At 49.9% G+C, this 21,520-nt stretch overlaps 1 protein-coding gene across 1 annotated transcript; it reads right to left on the reverse strand.

The window, feature by feature from the left end:
• Positions 1-1,502: 1,502 nt before the first annotated feature.
• Positions 1,503-15,452, reverse strand: RHBDD2 (rhomboid domain containing 2). The gene is made up of 4 exons (XM_045460225.1): positions 15,151-15,452; positions 12,702-13,109; positions 5,236-5,386; positions 1,503-2,480 (listed from the first exon to the last, which is right to left on the reverse strand). The coding sequence occupies exons 1-4, from the start codon at positions 15,335-15,337 to the stop codon at positions 2,123-2,125; spliced, it is 1,104 nt and encodes a 367-aa protein (XP_045316181.1). The 5' UTR covers positions 15,338-15,452; the 3' UTR covers positions 1,503-2,122.
• Positions 15,453-21,520: the final 6,068 nt, after the last annotated feature.

Consider the following 21,520-nt stretch of genomic DNA (forward strand, 5'->3'; position numbering starts at 1 on the left):
CGCCAGCCCCATGCGTCCTGTGGACTCGCCTTTATCTCAGTCTCTCGTCCCAGCCAGAGACTTAGCACACACTCAGTGTTCATGGACAGGGGACACACTAGTGGCAGATTCAACGGGTAAATGGGGAGGGGGCTTGGGATCCCCGCCGGGCCCTAGAAAATGAGCTGCAGCCAGACCAACGGAAGCCCAGGGATCACACAGACTTGGCAGAATCCGTCTCAGAGCAGTGGTTGTTACAGGGGCCCGGGTTGGGGGCTGCTGCTGGCTGTTCTGCTGGACCCACGCTGCCTCCTGGCAAAAGTAGCAGTGGAAGAGGTGATGGGACTGAATGACCTGAGTCCCCTCCGGCCGTGCTACTCAGGGACCTGTGACAGGGCCCGTCAGCCTGATCATCCCCACAGCCCCCACAGCGACGACCAGCCAGTCCACGTAGTAAGCCGGACACAAGGGATGTGGCCCTGTCACACCGGGAACACGTGGTGCTCGTACCTGCTTCTGGACACAGGCCTGGAACTGGGAGTGTCGGGGAAACGTTTGCAGAGACACAAAGAAGACTGCACTCACCGAGTGACACCGTGGGACCGGTGCCCCGGGTGCTTGAACAGAGGCCCCAGGGCAGGCCCTGCCAGGCTCGCTCTATGCTTGCAGACAACTCTCAGCTGTGGTCTAGACACCCAACTCCTCAGCCAGCGAAGCCTTCTTCACAGTCTGTCGCCCACGCCCTCACCCAGGGCAGGCCACCCAGCGTGTGCCTGTCACTGCCCGGCCCCCAGGGCTGGGTGGACTTGTGGGTGTGCCTTATCCACTTCTCATACCCAGGACCTATTAAAAAGTCAGCACAGAGCAGGGCATTCAGCTCCTGGAATACACGAAGGTCACGCGTTGTAAAATCTATGAACACACCTGCCAGTTGGCGTGCTTTCTTGACCACCCGGAGGAGCTCCAGCCGATGGATCAGAGCCACGGCCTTCAGGTTGGGCAGGCGCCTCCGGGCTCAGGCACAGCCCTGTCCTTGTCCTGCCTTCCATGAGAGGGACTGACCCCTGCAAACTCCATTTCCTGGGCTTGCTAGCCAGTGGGTTCTGGCTAATCTAGTCCGTGGGAAGCCCTGACGGTACATGAGACAGTGGGCAGGGGAGCTGGCCTCTTCTCAGGCCTCTGGCTTCGGATGCCAGTGCAGCCAGTGCCCGCCTCACCCCTCGGAGGAGGTCCTGCCAGGCAGCCCTCCTTGTTGGTCCCAGCCTGCAGCTGCTTCCTGCCATTGCCAAGCTCCGGGTTGTCCGAGCTGCCCGATTCCGCCTCCGGCTACCCCACCACCTTTGCTGCCCCTCCCCCGCTCCCCACACCCCGGCCACGTCGGGTCCCCGCCGCTGTAGGTCGTCTCTCCCGCTCAACCCAGATCCACCTCTCCTCTTCGCCGTCACACCCCCCTCCTCCGCTGCCCAGCTCTGCTCTCTCCGGCCCCGGCCAGACCACGAAGAGACCACACACCACAGGCAGGCTGGAGGCTGTTTCTTTATACAAAGGTAATCGACACTATGGATCCATCAGCATGCTGCTGTGGCTCACGCGGCCCACCTCACCGCCCCTGGGGCAACAAGGCCGGGGCGGGGGCTGGGCCACTGTAGGGGAGAAATACTACACGGGCGCGGGAACTGCCCGGCAGGGCAGCTGGAAGCTCCCGAAGAGTAGACACAGACAAGCGGGCACTGGAACCAAGAGCACCACACACAAGGGGAGGAAACGCAGAGTTAGGATTGGCTGCTGGCAGTCGCTGCCGACCCTCACCTCCCAGGCCTTCTCTGGGAGGCAGGGCGGCAGGTGGGAGGGGCCCCGGAGCCCAGAAGCCCGGATGTGCCACTACGAAAACTACGTGACTTCATGTGACTGCAGAGCGTCTCGCCCTCCAGGTCTGTAAACTGGTGACGCTAAATCGCACTTCACAAAGTTGTCGTGAGGATGAACAGGGTTGAAATAGGATATATATCAAAATACTCGAGACAGAGCCTGGCACATAGAGGTGTTTGATAAATAACTTTTTGTCAAGAAAATCTTAGCTCAGCTCCGAGAGGACCTTCTTCAGAAAGCCAAGACGGGAGAGAACTTCCCTAGAGACTCCCTATCAGGGGATCAGGACCCTTGAGCACTCCTTGGAGCCCGCAGCCACTGGAGCGGCCAGGGCCCCAGAATACACAGTGCCAGGGCAGTTGAGAGGGGTGGGGGGCTGGACCCCCAGGGAGGCACCCGCGGTAGCCGGGTAGACACCGGAGGAGTTAGGGGTTGTGCCAAAATGGTTCTGTACATAACACAGGCCGGAGGCCGGCTGGTATGGAGGCAGGCTGGGCATGTGCCCAGGAGCGCAGGCTGGCCAGGGGGCTAGTTTCTGGCCACTGGCATGCTGCATCTGGGCGACAGGGTGGCTCGGGGACAGGTGAGGGTGGCCACTCTGCGTGGGGTAGGAGCCGGGCACAGGGTTCAGCCTGGAAAGGAACAAGAGAGAAAACGGTCATTCCCATGGTGATGCCAAGGCCCCCCAGCTGTCATCGTACATGAGAAAAGCTTGGGATCACCGTACCACTTTATAGGACAACATGCTTTGGCCATTTTCTATAACTAGCTCTGAGCACCAAGTGGGGAGGAAGGTTAATCTCAGCCGGTCAGGAAATGCCCTGAGAGGGAAGCGCCCAGTCACAGGCCTGCAGTGAGCCTGTAGGATGAAGGGACGCTGAGCTCCTAAGGCCATCTGAGGTGGAACCGCCTCACAGACTTTGCCACCCAGATGAGATGAAGGTGGGACCAGATCACAGCCGTCAGTGTGCCTGTGGCCGACTCAGCAATTGCACCCAAAGAGAACAGACCAACCTCTAAGGGAGGAAGGGCAGGAAGGCAAATGGGTAACATGGGGCTTGGGCCCAGGCCCTGTCTGCTGTGAGGTTTTCTACCTGTGGCTTCAGGAATGAAGACTCATAGCTCAAAGTCCCAGCCGGCAGGAACCATCGAGCCAGATGTCTGGAGCTGCCCACGCAGAGATTACAGACCCCACCACAGACCATGTGGCTGGGACCACGAATGGAGACACAGCCTGAACTTCGGCGCAGTTCCAAATATGGACAATGACTGCCAATACCACTGATGTTTGTGGTGGATGATTGCACTGAATCTGTAGATATTTCAGTTAGAACTTGATTTTATGGGGTGCCTGGATGGCTCAGTCAGTTAAGTATGTGACTTTGGCTCAGGTCATGATCTCATGGTTTCTAAGTTCGAGCCTTGCATCAGACTCTGTGCTGACGGCTCGGGGCCTAGAGCCTGCTTCCGATTCTGTCTGTCTCCCTCTCTGCTTCTGCACTGCTTGCACACACACTCTCTCTCTCTCTCTCTCAAAAATAAACATCAAAAAAATTTTAAAAAAGAACCTGATTTTACAAATCAGCTGTTTAAGTACAGGAACAAAGCACTTAATGGCACTTCTGGGATTCTTAAGAATATAGAGGATTTGGGGGGCGCCTGGGTGGCTCAGTCGGTTAAGTGGCCGACTTCAGCTCAGGTCATGATCTCTCGGTCCGTGAGTTCGAGCCCTGCGTCGGGCCCTGCACTGACAGCTCAGAGCCTGGAGCCTGTTTCAGATTCTGTGTCTCCCTCTCTCTGACCCTCCCCTGTTCATGCTCTCTCACTGTCTCAAAAATAAATAAAACGTTAAAAAAAAAAAAAAAAAAAAGAACAGAGGATTTGGGCCACCAGAAGTTCTGCAAGAGCCTCCAAGGACGCAAAGTTGTCCAGACCGCGTAACTGCCAAGACAAACACACGTTGTCATGCCAGTGTCCCCATCAGGCCATCTGAAACATCACTTTCTGTCCCGGGTGCCTGTCCCAGGCCAGGATAACGAGGAACCGTATGCCATGCCATGTGAGGAATGCGGAAAGAACTGGGGGATCATCACCTCCCTGACCCGGACCTGTCTGCCATGATAAACAGAATCAGATGTACCACCCAAGTGTCCCAGTTACAGAGAGGCAGCTGCGCTTCCGCATGGGAGAACTTTCTCATTCATGATGAGCTCCCAGCCGGGAGGGGGGTGTAAGTTCATGCCAGGTGACCGCCCTCAGCTGTCTGAAAGGAGGGTTCCCTCACAGGATGCAAGTCTGCACCCAAAGGCCCCTTAAGTCCCCTCTCGAGTTTATGAGAACAATGAAAAGCCTACAAGGCACAATACACCTAAATTTCAACACTCTCCCCCACATTTAGACCCCAGGGATCACCTGCCTGAAGCAAACTGGGTGCATGCGCATTTCTAGTTTTCCCAGTACTCCCCAGCAGTGCCCTCCCCTGCCAATGTCCCCTTTTTTTAGGAAATGGTCAAAGGGCCCTGAGCTGGTGAAGGCCAGGGGCATCCACCTCCTGAAATCAGCTACAAAGAGCAGCTTCCAAGTCAACCGAAACCCTGCATCTAGGTCGGCCCAGGGCGCAGAATCTATTCCACAGCTGGTTGAAGGTAGAAAAGGGCCGTTGGCAAAGCATCTGAACTTCACAGTGAGTCGTTTCCTTTGGGGAGGCCACTGAAGGAAAGAAAACTTCCTACGTGGTAAAGTCTAAGCATGGAGGCAGCCACAGGCCAGAAGTGGGGAACAGTGGAAAGGGGGTGAATTGGGCCCGGAAGAAGCGACCTTAGTTCGAGACTGGGCTCTCCTATCCCCCTGACACCTAGAGAAAGACTCTCGAACTCCTTGGTCCTCTTCTCTGGTAGGAAGGAGTGAGACTACATGGGCCTGGGCGGCTTGCCTGGCACCTTCCGTGGAGTGAGCCTGGACCAGAAGACTGGAAACCTCACCTCCTGCCGGGTGGCCAAGAAAACTCTGCCTCTCAGGCCCTGTGCTGTTTCACGTCCAAGCCACCTCATCAGCTGTGTGTGGACTGTCTGCTTCTTACCAGGGCTCCCTGCCAGGGCCCGGCTGGACCTGTGCAGGGTGCTCGTCGGCGCGGAGGGCTGGTGACAACGCTAGATGGGGCCACTCCCTCCCACAGTCTGTCACAAGTCAGTCAGAATGACGTATGAAGGCTCTTCCCATTCCGGCTGGCCAGAGTCCCGAGTGCTCAGACGACATTTGTGCATGAGCGTTCTGGGCCCGGACCTGCCCACACCCTGGTCCTTTCTCCCATGATACTGAGCCAGCCACACTCTCTCTACAAGCCCTGGAATTGCTTCAAGAATAAGCTCCAAGAATTCTGTAACTTACTTCCGGCTGTGGGCTGCCCTTCTTTCGGCTGAAGAGCCCGAGATATACTTGAACACCGAAATCCTCCTCATCAGGCTGAAGGGGAACTTCTGGTCGAGCTTCAGGGCTACTCGCTCTGAGAGGTCGATGGAGTAGCAGTAGGTGAGGCCATCTGAGGTCGACATATTAAGTGAAATTGGAGGCAGCTCGAGGGAGGCGGGCCGGACACTCCTCACAGAGTACAGGTTCCCACGTTTATTCTGCAGGGGGGTTAGCGCTCATTCTGCTACCAGCCTGAGCTCCAGGGAAACCAAGAGTTGAGTTTCTATTCCCTGCACCTCAGAGGGAACATGAACCAACCGTCGGGGGAGGCAGGGGGTGGGGGTGGGGGGGCCGATCGGTGCCGACACCTCACCCAGCCCATCCCTTGAGCCCTGTCATTCCTGCAACCCGTCAAGCTGGCACACGCCTCTGTGCCTGCAGTGGGATGAGGCAGGAGGCTGTCCCAGCACCCTCTGGGAGGACTGACATCTTGTACTTTGTCCCCAAACAGAAGGCACCTTGCCTCAACGTGACCAAGTGAGCTTCACGTGGGCCTGTTCGGCAGCAATTTCCCCCACACTGTCACCGCCCCAAACAAGTGGTGTGACGGCACTCTGGCCGTCTGGCCCGTGTCAACCCACCACTGCCTGGGCAGTCATAAATATTCAGCTTTTGTCCGTCTGTCCACCCATCCATCTTTTTGGCAAATGTTTACTGAACATCTGTTACTTCCAGGAACTAAGAAATGAGGAGTGCCAGGCAAGGGGTAAGTCACTAGGGTAGGGTCAGTAGGGATAAGAAAGGGATTATCCGAAGACCAGGCTGGGGACCCTAAGCTAGTCTAGGGAGATCAAGACGACTTTTTCTAGGAAGGGACATGCATGCTGAACCCTCAGTGGGGAGCAGCAGTAGCTGGGAGACGGTGGGGATGGAGGGAAGGCTGTAAGGAAGCACCGAGAATGTTCCTCAAGCCAGCGCTCCTCGCTGGAATGTGAGCAAGACAGTTCTTTGTGGGGCTCGACTGTTTCCCTCGGCAGCTCCGGCCACCGGCGACTAAGGGGCAGTAGCACCTAGTCTTTGTGACAACCAAAAATGCCCCCTGCGTGTTACTAAATTCTTTCAGGGAGGAGTACATCTCCAAATGCTGAGTTCCAGCATTAACCGATGCTGTGAAGGAGTTCAAAGTTGTCGCGGCTGATGACTTCAGAATGACCTCAAAGGTCTGTTCTGCCTCTGACTCTGCTGAAGTCCCAATGCCAGACTGGTCCTCCCACCATAGATGACTGTGAGCCAGGATACAACATTTTACACACTTGCCTTCAGACTTTGAGCGGCAAACACTGCCAGACTTTGATACCTACGAAAAGGGAAACAATTAAGTGAGCCTCAAGATGGAACTGGCTTTCAGCCTGGAGGCACTTTCCAAACTACAGCATCCGAAGGGGAATCCAAGCAGAGAAGAGCTTTTTTTTTTTTTTTTTTTTTCCTTCTGAATTGAAGAGATAGATAAAGAATTCAGAGAAGAAAAAGGGCCTGGGATTTCCAGATCAGAGTAATGGAGAGAAGGGAGGTGCTCTGGAAAGGAGCTCCAGAGACATGCATGGGGTTCCCCGAGTCTTTAGCTGAATGCCCATGTGCACACCCACAGGCCAAGACGCCTCAAGCCAGGCAAAGAACAGCTACTGAGCTACTGAGGGAACAACTACCCGGGAGCTGTTCGCTTAAACAACAGGGAGCTCACAGGGGGCAGGGACATGCTCGAGTTCTAACCACTCAGGGGAAAGAGACCTCGCTGACACCAGGGCATTCAGACGAGACTTCCAAAAAGGTAATGCCTTGCCAAATAAATGAACTGCCTATCAGGAAAAAAAATCAACACTTGTTAAAAAAAAAAAAGAAAAAAACCCACAACTCGGCCCCGGATACCACAGCATTGACAGTGTCTAGTGTAAACTAAAAGATTACGAGACGCGTGAAGAAGCATCAGCAGGAAAATCTGTCAAAAACAGATCCAGAAATGACAGACATGATGGTGTTAACAGACAAAATGTTTTAAAATAGCTACTATAAATAGCTATTTTACAAACAGCTACTATATGGAAGTATATGAAGGGTTTAAAGGAAAACACAATGAAGGAACAGATGAAGAATCCCAATATGGAAATGAAAACTAAATATATAAAAAAAAAAAAAAGAACCTCCTGAGCTGAAATATACAACATGAGGGGGAAAAAACCCAAGCAGATGGGTTTAACAGCTGGGCACACACTGAAGAAAAAGAGATCACCCAGCTGGAAGGCAATGGAATAGAAATGATCCAAACTGAAATGGAGAGGGGGAAGAAAGCTAAAAAAAAAATACAAAATAAACAGAGCCTCAGGGACCCACTGAACAATACTAAGTAGTCTAACATATGTTTACTTGGCACCCCGGAAGAAGTGGGGAAAGTAGAAGAGAAAAAAATACTTGGAGACATAATGAGGATAATTTTTTTAGACTTGTATGAAAACTGTAAACTCACAGATCCCAGATCCAATGACCAACTACAAGCAAGGAAAACAAAGAAAATCACTCCAAAGGTATATGATAATTAAACAGCTGAAAACCAATGATAAAAAACCGTGAAAGAAGCCAGAGGAAAACAATGAATTATATAGAGAAAACAATAAAAATGATTACTGCTTCCTCATGATAAAAGAATATAAACCAGGAGTAATGCAATGACATCTTTAAAAGTGAAAGAGGATCAGAGAAGGCCAGAATTCTGTATGTGGTGAAATAAAGGCATTTTCAGAGCACTGAAAGCTGAGAGAATTTGTCACCAGTGTACCTACTGGGGGGTATGGGTACGAAGGGAGGTTCTTCAGGCAAAAGAAAAATGATACCACATGGAAACTTGGATCCATACAAAAGAATGAAGAGAATTAGAAATGGCAAGTATGTGGGTAAACGCTGCTTTTTTAAGTTAAAAAATATATAACTGACTGTTTGAAACAAAAGTAATAGCAATGTAGGGGTATCTGGGTGGCTTAGTTGGTTAAGCGTCCAACTTTAGCTCAGGTCATGATCTCATGGTTCATGAGTTCAAGACCTGCGTTGGGCTCTGTGTTGACAGCTCAGAGCTGGAGGCTGCTTCAGATTTTGTGTCTCCCTCTCTCTCTGCCCCTCCCCTGTTTGCACTCTATCTCTCTCAAAAATAAACAAACATTAGGGGCGCCTGGGTGGCGCAGTCGGTTAAGCGTCCGACTTCAGCCAGGTCACGATCTCGCGGTCCGTGAGTTCGAGCCCCGCGTCAGGCTCTGGGCTGATGGCTCGGAGCCTGAAGCCTGTTTCCGATTCTGTGTCTCCCTCTCTCTCTGCCCCTCCCCCGTTCATGCTCTGTCTCTCTCTGTCCCAAAAATAAATAAACGTTGAAAAAAAAAATTAAAAAAATAAATAAATAAAAACAAACAAACATTAAAAAATGCACATCTTAAAAAAATTTTTTTTAAAGTAATAGCAATGTATTGTGAAGTTTATAACACGTATGACAACAGTAGAAATAAAATGTAGGACAATAACAACACAAAGAATGAAAAGAAGGAAAACAGAAACACAATTCCGTGAGATTCTTCAGTTACATACAACGTGGTATATAATCTGTAAGTAGTCTGTGATAAATTAAAAATGTATATTATAAACTCTACAGCAACCACTAAAAAATAAGACAAAGAGGTATAGTTAATAGCAAACACAGCAAACCCGTAAGAGTCTATCTTTAAATATGAGATACCAAAAAAAAATATTCTGTTGAAGTTAGGAAAAGAGGGAAAAAAAGGCACGAAGAACATTTGGGACAAAGAAAAAACAAAAAGCAAGCAGGCAGACTTAACCCCAACCATATCAATAATTATACTAAATGCACATGAGCTAAATGTCCCATTTAAAAGGCAGAGATAGACTGGAGAACCAACTATATGCTATCTACAAGAAACATGTTTTATTTTTATTTTTTTTAATGTTTATTTGTTTTGAAAGAGAGCATGGGGGGGGGGGGAGGGAGAGACAGAGAGAGAGAGAGAGAGAGAATCCCAAGCAGTTTCTGTGCTATCAGCACAGAGCCCAACACGGGGCTGGATCCCATGAACCATGAGCAACATGAGATCATAACCTGAATCAAAATCAAGAGTTGGGTATATGGGGCACCTGGATGGTTCAGTCAGTCAAGCGTCCAACTCTTGATTTCAGCTCAGGTCATGATCTCACAGTTGGTTGAGTTTGAGCACTGCACGGGCTCTGTGCTGACAATACAGAGCCTGCTTGGGATTCTGTCTTCCTCTTTCTTTGCTCCTCTCCTGCTTGTACTGTCTCTCTCAAAATAAATAAACTTAAAAAAAAGAGCTTTTTTTAAACAGTTGGGTGCTTAACCAACTGAGCCACCCAGGCACCCCAAGAAATATGTGTTAAATTTAAAGACACAGGGGCACCTGGGTGGCTCAGTTGGTTAAGCGCCCAACTCTTGGTTTTGGCTCAGGTCATGATCTCACGGTGTGTGGTTTGAGCCCCGCGTTGGGCTCTGTGCTGACAGCGTGGAGCCTGCTTGAGATTCTCTGTCTCCCTCTCTCTCCTCCCTCTCTCTCTACTCCCCTCTCCCGCTCATTATCTCTATTTCCTAAAATAGGTAAATAAACATTAAAAAAAAAATTAAAGACACAAACATATTAAAACTATAAAGATGGAGGGGTGCCTGGGTGGCTCAGTCAGTGAAATGTCCAACTTTTGGTTTTGGTTCAGGTCGTGAGTTCGAGTCCCACATTGGCTCTGCACTGACAGTGTGGAGCTCACTTCAGATCCTGTCTCCCTCGCTCTTTGCCCCTCCCCCACTCGTGCTCTTGCTCTCTTTCTTGAAAACACATAAACATTAAAAAAGATCTATAAAGATGGAAATATATATACCCTATAAATCCTAATTTTAAGAAAGAAAGGTAGAATTACATAGTAATATCAGCTAACAAAGACTCTGGAACAAAGGACATTACCAGAGACTAAAATCGTCCATTTCACAACGATAAAGGGTGAATTCATCAAGATGACATAACAATCCTAGATATGTATGCATCCAATAAGACCTTTGATACACTTGAAGCAAAAACTGACGAGAATTGCAAGGAAAACATAGATAAATCCACAACTTTAGTTGGAGATTTCAACAGTCCCCTTTCAGTAACTGACAGAACAAGTGCAAGTGTATAGGAGACTAGAATACGACCAACACCTTGACCTAACGGACATAAATGGAACACTACACCCACCAACTGCAGAATGCACGTTCTTCTTACACACAGAACGTTCACCAAGATATATCAAACGCTGGGCCAGAAAATAATTTAAAAGGACTACAATCTGCAAAAGAATGTGCTCTGACCTTTTGAAAGGAAGTTAGAAATCGTCAACAAAAAGAAATGTGAAAAAGCACCAAAAATGTAGAAATTAAGCAACTCACTTGTAAATAACCCTTGGGTCTACGAAAAAATCCCAAGGAAAATTAGAAAATACTTTTAACCCATTAAAAATGAAAAGACAACATCAAAATTCATGGGATGCAGCTAAAGCAGTGCTTACAGAAGAGTTTATAGCTTTAAATTTTCATGTTAGAAAAAAAGGTCTGGGGCGCCTGGTAGCTCAGTTGGTTAAACCTCCGACTTCAGCTCGGGTCATATCTCATGGTTCATGGGTTCGAGCCCCATGTCAGGCTCTGTGGTGACAGCTTAGAGCCTGGAGCCTGCTTTGGATCCTGTGTCTCCCTCTCTCTCTGCCCCTCCCCTGCTTGCGTTCTCTCTCTCTCTCAAAAATAAATAAACATTAAAAACATTTTTTTAATTAAAAAAAGTTTCAAAATAAATGAATTAAATTTTTAAAATAAGATAAGTAAGAACTATGTGACCAATGTATATTCACCTACCCTAATAGCTTATAGAATCACATATTGGAAGAGATCTTAGAGGGTGCCTGGGTGGCTTAGGGGGTTAAGCAAACCACCCTTGATTTTGGCTCAGGTCATGATCTCACGGTTCATGAGTTCGAGCCCTGTGTCAGGCTCTGTGCTGCTTGGGATTCTCTCTCCCTCTCTCTCTGTCCCTCCCCTGCTCAAGCACTCTCTTGCTCTTAAAATAAACTGAAAGAAAAGAAAAATATTTTAAGAATGTACCTTATTCAACCTCCAACACTAACCACTTCTAATGTTGAAGAAAGTAACCCACATGGAGGCACCTGGCGCCTCAGCTGGAAGAGCATGAGACTCTTGATCTCAGGACTGTGAGTTCAAGCCTCATGTTGGGCACACAGATCACTTAAAAAAATGTTTTCTTTTGTTTTTTTTAATTTTTTTTTTTTTAACGTTTGTTTATTTTTGAGACAGAGAGAGACAGAGCATGAACAGGGGAGGGTCAGAGAGAGGGAGACACAGAATCTGATACAGGCTCCAGGCTCTGAGCTGTCAGCACAGAGCCCAACGCGGGGCTCGAACTCATGGACCGTGAGATCATGACCTGAGCCGAAGTTGGACGCTTAACCGACCGAGCCACCCAGGCACCCCAAAAAATGTTTTTTTAAACAATAAAGAAAGGTAGCCCACATTGTATTTTAGAATGCCCCCTCCCACCCCTGCAACGGCCAGAATATTTATACAAGGGTTGTAAGGCTTATCCTGAGTTTTTAACCACCCATAAGACCCTGCCTGTCTTTAAAAAATTTTCTACTGGGGGCGCCTGGATGGCTCAGTCAGTTAAGCGTCCGACTTCGGCTCAGGTCATGATCTCATGGTTCATGAGTTCGAGCCCCGTGTCAAACTCTGTGCTGACAGCTTGGAGCCTGGAGCCTGCTTTGGATTCTGTGTGTGTGTGTGTGTGTGTGTGTGTGTGTGTGTGTGAGTCTTTCTCTCTGCCCCTCCCCGACATGCATGCAGAGAGAAAGAGCTCTCTCCCTCTCCAAAATGAACATTAAAAATAAATTTTCAACATTGTTTCTTCTGACAAAAAGACTAAACCCAACCCAACCCAAACAAACCTATTTCCTATTCCTTTCATGGAACATCTCCAGCTCATGGGTATCTCAGATTCTTCCCATGAAAACTCATGTCATAACTAGCCAAACGTAGGGTTTATGCCTCCATTTACAAGGAAGAAAAAAACCTCAAGTCAGAATATTTCACTACTATTCACTATTTCAGCAGTGCTATGCTGGCATGAAAAGAAAGCTAGCTATGTTGACACTTTCCAGGTGGCAAAATTCTGGCCCAGAGAAGGGAAGTGACCAGCCCAAGACCACATGGGTTTCAAAGCTGAAGTTCAAACCTGGATTACCTACACCTGAGCCCATGGCTCTACCTCCGCCCTCCGCCCAGACCCTCCACCGTGGTTCACCGCTTGCCATGTCACCACCCTACAGTTCCCTTCCACGAAGGATACATGTCAGCCCAATCCCAAGTCCGCAGACATTACTGAGGAAGGAGGTCTGGGGAATGAGCCAGGAGGCACAGAGCAGGAGCCACGGCACCAGCATCGAGGGCACAACCATGCCGAAGACCAGGGCCCTCCTCATCCGAGAGCGGACAGAGTTGACGCCCAGCATGGCAAAAGCCACTGGGGTGAAGCCTCTGGCATCCTCCACCTCCCCCAGCTTCGAAAGCGATGACACGGCTTCAAATGACAGGAAGATGATAGCAGAGAAGATGGCGAAGATCACGGTGAAGAAGCAATGGCGGACGGTGCCCACGGTTCTCTCGAAATTGCCAGCAAAGCGCCAGATGATGATAGCACCGCAGAGCAGGGAGATTGGATTCTCGTAGACAAAGATGTACGTCACCAGCCTGTAAACTGCAGAGGGGACAGACAGGGTTAGAGGCTTGACCGCGAGGGGCTCTACCGGAGGGAAAGCCAGGCTACAACCCACCTCGGGAAGGGGGAGTGGCAGGCTGTCAGCACCAGAGCAAATCAGCCAGGAGCCATGAAAGGCAGTGGGAGACAGCACTGAAGGACCCAAGGCTCAAAGCAGAAGTGTGACATCCAGTCCTTGCTCTTCCCCAGACCTGGAGCAAGTCTGTGACTGGCTTCCAAGTGGGGGGGGAAAAAAATGACACTTTTTAGCATGGGATGGTCTTGGAATTTGTTAACGTGCTTCATAATCCTTTTTAATTTTTTATTTTAGGTTTTAATACTGACCTATCTCACCGGGCAGTTTGAGGGTTAATTAATTGTAACAGCTTCAGGGTGGATTGAGTGGGTATCACTTAACACTCTGTGTGCCAGTCTCCTCGGCTGTAATCCTGACCTCTCCTTCCATAGTGGCTGTTCAGAGAAGAAAAAAGGGACCATGAATTATTTTGCACCTGCAACGATTATAAAACTATCACTAATATAATATAGAACTCAGACATCTTTCTTCAAAGTGCGTACCCAACCTTACAGGTAGAGCAATGCTTTATGGCAGTAAGACAGCAAAGAATACTACTCCTACTTTTCTAAAAGCAGTCACTTCTTATGTACTTTTATGTCCCCCCAGGCCAAAACACTAAAGTGAAGGAGGGGACTGGTGAGGTAGTAGTAATACTGAACCTTGGAGGCCTAAAGGCTTGAAGTGGAATCTTGGCTCGGTCAGGTCCAGGCTGGCAGAAGCTCAGTCAAGTCATGGGCCCTGCGAGCTTCGGTTTCTTCATTTAAAATGATAGCATTACATCTGAGGACTTCAAAGGTCTCTTATCTGTCAGATACTCACATGCCCATGAACCCCACACTCAGAGAAGCTGTGAGCTAAAGGGAAAAAGGGGGAGCTCAGTTTACACTGACATCTTAAATATCTCTGAGGATGCGCTCTGTGTATCCAGGGTGGTGGTGGGGAAAAGTTTTTGATTTGAACAGGGAGGCAACCATATACCTCAGGCCATCTCTATAAAATCTCATGATCAGATGAGTACTTTATGATTTGTTGAAACCATTCCAAGTATGAACTGAAATTCCAAGTATAAATGTGAAGATTCTAGAAGTTACTCTATATGATTTGGGTATCATAATACACCCCCAAGGCTCCAGTTCCCAAACATCATACAATAAAAAAACCCGTGTTCCTGTCTCAATTGCAAGACTTAATAGCTCTGCGGTTCCCTACTGACGCCTGTTTCACCTAAATAATGGGGAATAATAAAGCCTACGTCACAGGATGGAGATTAAAGCTCATGAGTATGTGCTTTGCAAAACAACAAAAGCTATACAAATTTCCCATTTTCCTCCCCAGAAAAGAACGGGGAAGAGACAAAGACTACGAATGTCTCTCATGAACGGATGTTTATATTCAATTACCTAGAGAAAACAAACACCTTTCCCAAGGCACAAGATGCCTCCCCCCCTCCCATGAGCTGGGAGTAGGGAGTCAGGATTAAGATACACGCAAGTAAGCAGAAGACATTCTAAACCCCAAAGAGGCCAGGACGCTTATAGAGGGTGGCCACAGAGGATGCTTAAGTGTCCTGATGAAGGCGAGAGAGACATTTTTTGCCAGTGGGGAGGTTAGGCGGTGTGTATGCGACGGGACAGGGAGAGGAAACAATCCTTCTCCTCGGAGAGCGAGCAATGGGTGAACGAAGCCGGTTTGCTAGCGAATGGGTGTGGGGCCTTAACCAGGCCGGTGGCGCCAGGGTAGGGAACAAATTCGGGTAGGTTAGGACTACAGATGGAGTAATGGGAAGATGGGACTCTGGAGGGACAACGACGCGGGATACGGGACTGGTTCTCAGGATGGGGAGAATGACGCTGCGGATGGAGTGGCCGGAGTTGTAGCCTGCGGCTCGGGCACTGGGAGCGCCGGGAGAGGTGGGAGGAAGAAGGCTGGCCCCGCGGCCCGGCCCCGCCCCTGCTTGCTCACCTTGCCAGTTGCGCAGGGCCTCGGACCGCAGCGAGAGGCCCGAGGGCGCCAGGGGCGGCTGCAGCAGGAACAGGCGGGGGCCGGACACCAGCAGCGAGAGCAGCGCGGTGAAGAAGGTGGCGGATGGCACCTCGGGACACAAGGACCAGCTCCGAGACCCGGGCTCCGAGACCACCATGGCCGCCATCGTGCCTGCGCCACGCCTCGGCGCTGGCTGGTCCTGGGCTCCTTCCGCCTCCCTGCGGCTGTCTCCCCTGGCAACAGCGGCGGCGGTGGCCGGAAGCCCCGCCTCCTCACGGCCCCGCCCCGCGTCGAGCTGTCCAATCCGCTCGCGCCACCAGCCTCCCGCGCGCGCTGGCCGCCGAGTGTCGGAGCAGCGCCCTCTGGCGTGCAACCCTGGGGCCCCGCGCAGGTGCACTGCCGGGACCAATTGGGGGACGCGGGTTTGAATTCCATCGCCTCGTCTCCAGAGACTTAACGATTACAGTGTCTTGCGGTTTACAGAGCTCTTTCACTCACACGCACACACGCACACACATGCACCTGCCTTATCTGTGCTTATCCTCATTATACCGATGAGGAAACTGAGGTCTAAGGAGGGCCCTTGAGCAATTCAGTTGAGTAGCCGACAGAATTCGAACTCAGATCCTCCCACTACTAGGCCCATAATTGGCTGGGAGTACAGCCGGGGCGGCTTTCAGTGGCTGGATTGGAGAGGAAGGGGCAGGAGATGACGTTGGAAGCGTTAGAATGTAATATAAACACCTTAACCTTCAGGTCTATTTCAACTCTTCAAATCTGACAAACGGCTTCTCCAGAGTACAGCTATTTTAGGTAGACAACTAGAATGTGTTTCCCTGATTCCAGACGCCCAAGAAGGTGAGGCAACCTGCCCGAGGTCACAAGCAGGAAGTGGTAGGATTAGGATTTGACTCTGGTTTACCAAGCTCCAATCTTCTGCCCTTTTCATGATTACCCGCTCCTATCCTGCCTACTGCTACCTGTATGTAAATTTGACTCAAAGCCACCCGGGCTACTGAAAAAGAAACAATGCTTCGCTCTTTGTGCTGAACAGTCGTGTCCATTCTCTGGCCCTACTCTGCCCGCTCTGTAGTTCTGGCCCTGTCTGTGTTCCCATGGGCCTCAGGAAGAGAACCTGAGATTGTTTTTGTCCTTTGTGTTCAGTACTAAAATATAACCGTATATGGGCGCCTGGGTGGCGCAGTCGGTTAAGCGTCCGACTTCAGCCAGGTCACGATCTCGCGGTCCGTGAGTTCGAGCCCCGCATCGGGCTCTGGGCTGATGGCTCGGAGCCTGGAGCCTGTTTCCGATTCTGTGTCTCCCTCTCTCTCTGCCCCTCCCCCGTTCATGCTCTGTCTCTCTCTGTCCCAAAAATAAATAAACGTTGAAAAAAAAATTAAAAAAAAATAAAATAAAATATAACCGTATAATTTTCCAGAGATTTTCTATATATACATATATGTACATATGTGCGTTTGTGTGTGTATATATATATATATATATATATATATATATATACACACATACACACATATAGCAATGGGACACATTTAAATTTTTTTAAATGTTTATTTTTGAGAGAGAGAGTGAGATAAAGCATGAGCGGGGGAGAGGCAGAGAGAGAGAGAGAGGGAGACACAGAATCCGAAGCAGGCTCCAGACTCTGAGCTGTTAGTACAGAGCCCGACGCGGGGCTCGAACTCACAAGCTATGAGATCATGACCTGAGCCGAAGTCAGACGCTTAACTGACCGACTCACCCAGGCACCCCATCAATGGGGCACATTTAAATGAACACTGGGTATATTTAACTCATGCTTCTCATGGTGCAGCAGTGGGCATAAAAATTAATTAAGGTTTACTCAACAGGAAGTGAAATATGAATCAGGAGTGTGGGAACTTGGACTGCTAGAACCAGGTCCAGGCCCTGAGAAGAGGAAGGGGGTGGTGGTCCCAGCTCCTCTGTGCCAGTCAGGCGGCCCTAGGAGTTCTGAGTTTACTTCTAGGCACCCGCCCTGAAAGAGAATGTAGGAAATGAGAGCTTGTCTAACCAAAGGGACCAGGATTAGGAAGGAAGCAGGAGGGGTGGGCGGACTTCAAATCATATCTGACAAGGAACAATGAAAGGAACCAGAGCGATTTCTCTGGAAAAGCGTCAGGGATCCTGACCACTGGCTTAACTCTCTGGAGGCTTTTCCTGAAGGTGAGGGAGTAGGTTTATCCTGTGTCACTCCAGAGAGAAGGATTGAGAGAGAAAGGTGGAAATGGCAGCGAGACCACGGGACACAAGGAAGCCCTTTCTGACGGTTTGGGTTGTCCACCCATGAAATGAACTGCCTTGATCAGTAGTGAGCTCCCCGTCACTAGTAGTGTGCAAGCAGAGGCCATGTGGTGACTTGATGAGAATATTGAAGATATTCAAGCATCCACTTGGAAGTAGAAGTCGATCGCTTTTAAAATCCCTTTGGATGCTCCGGTTCTGAGTCTCCACAAACACAAACACATATGGAGGGTTGATGCATTTACCACTTAGCGGCGGGTCCACGATAAGTGCATTTGGTCTCCTGGCAGAACGAGAGCTGTAGTGATGTCACATATCTTACAGTCAGGGGAGCCTCCAACAGTCTCCTGTCTCTCTGACTCTGCCTCCTCCTCATTTTCTCCCAATTATGCCTCCAGAAAACCCCAAGACCTTCTCTTAACTCAGGGGGTAGAGAACTGGCATGAGCCAAGAAGAGCTTTCGTCAGCCTTGAGGATGGGGCCCCGAGGGACTATGAATCCTTTTTGTTCTACCCACCTTGCCCTTGGTCTACAGAGAGACTTCCGGGCCTCAAGTGTGCTCCCCAGGGACGCCTCTGTTTGAGGTTCTACCAGGCATTCTCTTCCTGCTTGGAGAGTGTCTGGTTCTCCAGGTGCCAGACTTTGAGGCTGAGAGACAGAAAACACACACACACACACACACACACACACACACACACACGGAGTTTCTAGATCAAATCCATGAGCAAGTGTGATTGGGTGGTTTTTTACAAAAGTAAATCAGGTGTTGCTGCTATGCTACAACTCATAAGAGCCTAGGTGCATCTGTGTCCTATTCCCTGCGAATCTTTCTCAGCTTATCTTTCTGCCAGTTTATATACCCTGGGGGAGCCAGAATAATGGCCCCCAAGGGTGTCTGTGTCCTAACCTCCGGATATCCATATCCTATCGATACGCTATCTCATGCAGCAAAAGCTAGTTTGCAGATGTGATGAAGTTAGGAGTCGAGGTTATCCTGAGCCCATGGAATCAGGAGGGTCCTTTTCAGGAGGCAGGAGGGCAAGAGGAAGAGAGGGTAAGGAGACAGAAGCAGGAGTCAAAGCTATGGGCTTTGAAGGTTGAGGCAGGGGCTGCTGGCCAAGGAATGAGTCAATCTCTAGAAGCTGGAAAAAGCAAGGAAACTGATTCTCCCCAAGAGTCTCCAGAAGGAACACAGGTCCGCCCACACCCTGCTTTTAGTCCTGTAAAGTCCATTTCGAACTCTGAACCCCAGAACTGTCAAGACTATAAATCTGTGGGGTTTCACTCCAGTCTTAAAATTGTGGTAAAACACGCTTAACCCTTACCATCTCAGCCATTTTTAAGTGCACAGTTTGGAGGGTGTTAAAAACATTCACACTGTTGTGCAGCCCTCACCACCCTCCGTCTCCAGACCTGAAAGTCTGTATTCAATGGAGCACTAAGCCCCCGTTCCCCGGCTCCATGCAGCCCCTGATAACCACCCTCTACCTTCTGTCTCCAGGATTTTGACTACTCTAGGGACCTCATAGAAGTGGAATCATACAGTGTGTATGTGTTTTGTGATTTGCTTATTTCACTGGGCCTCATGTCCTCGAGGCCCATCCATGTTGTAGCAGGTGTTAGAATGTCCTTCCTTTTTTAAAGGTACATGATATTCCATTCTCTGTATATACTACATTTTCTCCGCGTCCAAGAGGACGGACACTTGGGTTTGCTTCCACCTTGTGGCTATCGTGAGTAATGCAGCTAAGAACCGGGGCGTACACCTCCCTCTTTGAGACGTAGCTTTTAATTCTTTCGCATAGATACCTGGAAGTAAAACTGCTAGATCACATAGCAGTTCTCTTCTTAATTTTTTGAGGAACTGCCATATTGTTTTCCGCGGCAAAAGCACCAGTTTACATGCCGACTAACGAAGAGCAGGGGCTGGTTCCACTTTCTCTGCATCCTCGTCAATGCTTGCTATTTTCTGGGTTTTTTTTTTTTTTTTTTGGTGTTTTGTTTTGTTTTGCTTTGTCTGTTTTGTTTTGTTTTGATAGTAGCCATCCTAAGGGGTGTGATGTGGTCATTTGTGTTGCTTTTAAGACCCCGAGTTTGTAGTAATTCAGTAATGTAACAATTTCCTCTTATAGCGGCAACAGGCAATGAATGCATTCCCTGACTCACTACACTGGTTTTCCTTCTGTTTTTCAAAGAGGCCAAGGCCTTTCTCACCTCAGGGCCTTTGCACCTGCTCTTCCACTGCTGAAACGTTCTTCTCCTGGCTCCTAGTATGGTGGTTTCCTTGCTAGCCGTCAAGTCTCCAGCTCGGATGCTCCTTCGGAAGGGCCTTCCCCAGGTCCCAGATTCTCCCGGTTACTTCTTTGTTTGGTGTGCTTGCTGCTGTCCCAAACTATCTTGCCTATTCTCATCTTTCCTCCTCTGACTGTCACTGTCACTAGACTGTGAGGTCCCTGAAGGCAGAGACCTGCTCTATGGCCTGGTACCTGGAGTAGATCCTGGGACATAGTGGGTGCTCATACACACTTGTTAGTCCCTCCTCTGCACAGCTGGTGTCCTTAGGTGGGGGGAAGAAAAGGTTGTTTGAGGAGCTGAGAAACAAGGACCAGATGCCTCACTTTGCACAGCTGAGACAGCTCTGGGCACTTCTGCAAAAAGGCACAGAATGATTTGCAGGGCTCCCTAGGGCTGGGGGCGGGGCGGGAGGCTGGGGAGCTGCACCAGGGGCGCGGGACATCAGGTCCCTGGGGGACCTCCCAAGGGGTCCCAGCCTCTCAGCCCGAGCGCACTGAGTAGCGCAGCTCCTTGTTGCCCCGCACTTGCCTCTCTTGCCTCGTCAGTTGCTGGAGGATGGCCGAAGGGCAGAACGACGTGGGCGGCCAGTTCCCGACTTGAGCTTGGTTTCGCCGCCCTGGGGCCTCCGAGCCACGTCCTTACTGCCCTCTGGTGGACAGCTCCGTGCAGGGCTCCTCTATGATGGAGAAAAGGCCAGGTCCCAAAGCAGAATGCTGCCACCTGCTGGCTGTCCCGGGAAGCGGCCCTCATCCAGACAGTTTAATCCCGTAACGGTTGAGTGGTCCTGTTTAGGTCCCAAATCCTGAATGGCAACACCCCAAGGTAAGGTAACTGCAGCCTTCCGTGGCACTCATTTGCCACACCATCTCTCCCCAGTTCTCTTGTTCCACATTCACAGGTTGGGGGCGCCCAGCAGCAAGCCTGGTGCCTGAACACGCAACTCCCCTCCGCCACCCCTGCCCCCCCCCCCCCCCCCCCCCCCCCCCCGATTGAGGACGGAAAGCCAGTTCCCTCCCACCCCCTTCTGGATGGCATCCCGGTTTCTACAGTGATCTTCCGGATCTCCCCCAGCACTGGGCTTCAGTGCGTCATGGAATGTGAGGTGGGCAGGAGCCAAATTGTGGAAGCCCTCCCAGGCTCCGGGGAGGGGCGGGGGAGTGAGATGTTATCTTGTGACCGCTGCAGTTTACAGGGGTTAAGCTGGGGCGGTCATGACCCATTCATGCTTTAGAAAGGTTGGGGAAATGAGCACTGTTCACATTGCTGAGAGGATTGAAAATTGGTACAATTTCTGGGGAAGGAAATTTCACAATATTTTGCAAAATGACGAACGGGCACATCTTTGAAGCAGCAATTCCACCTCTAGTATTTTGAGCGACAGATGTAAAGTGGAAAATGTCTTATGCGTTGTGGTGTTGGCTGCAATGACAAAATGGAGACATCCTGATGTACATTGCCATAGGAATTATTAATAAATTACGGTCTGGGGGCTCCTGGGTGGCTCAGTCGGTTGAGCTTCCAACGACTTTGGCTCAGGTCATGATCTCATGGTCTGTGAGTTGGAGCCCCGCATCGGGCTCTGTGCTGACAGCTCAGAGCCTGGAGCCTGCTTCGGATTCTGTCTCCCTCTCTCTCTGACCCTCCCCCACTTGCGCTCTATTTCTCTCTCTCAAAAATAAATAAAAACAAAACATTTAATTTTTTTAATTTTAAGTTATCAGTGATTTTTTTTTAATTAAAAAAAATTTTTTTTGGGGGGGGCGCCTGGGTGGCT

The sequence above is a fragment of the Leopardus geoffroyi genome, chromosome E3 (assembly GCF_018350155.1).
Source record: "Leopardus geoffroyi isolate Oge1 chromosome E3, O.geoffroyi_Oge1_pat1.0, whole genome shotgun sequence".
NCBI lineage: Eukaryota > Metazoa > Chordata > Mammalia > Carnivora > Felidae > Leopardus > Leopardus geoffroyi.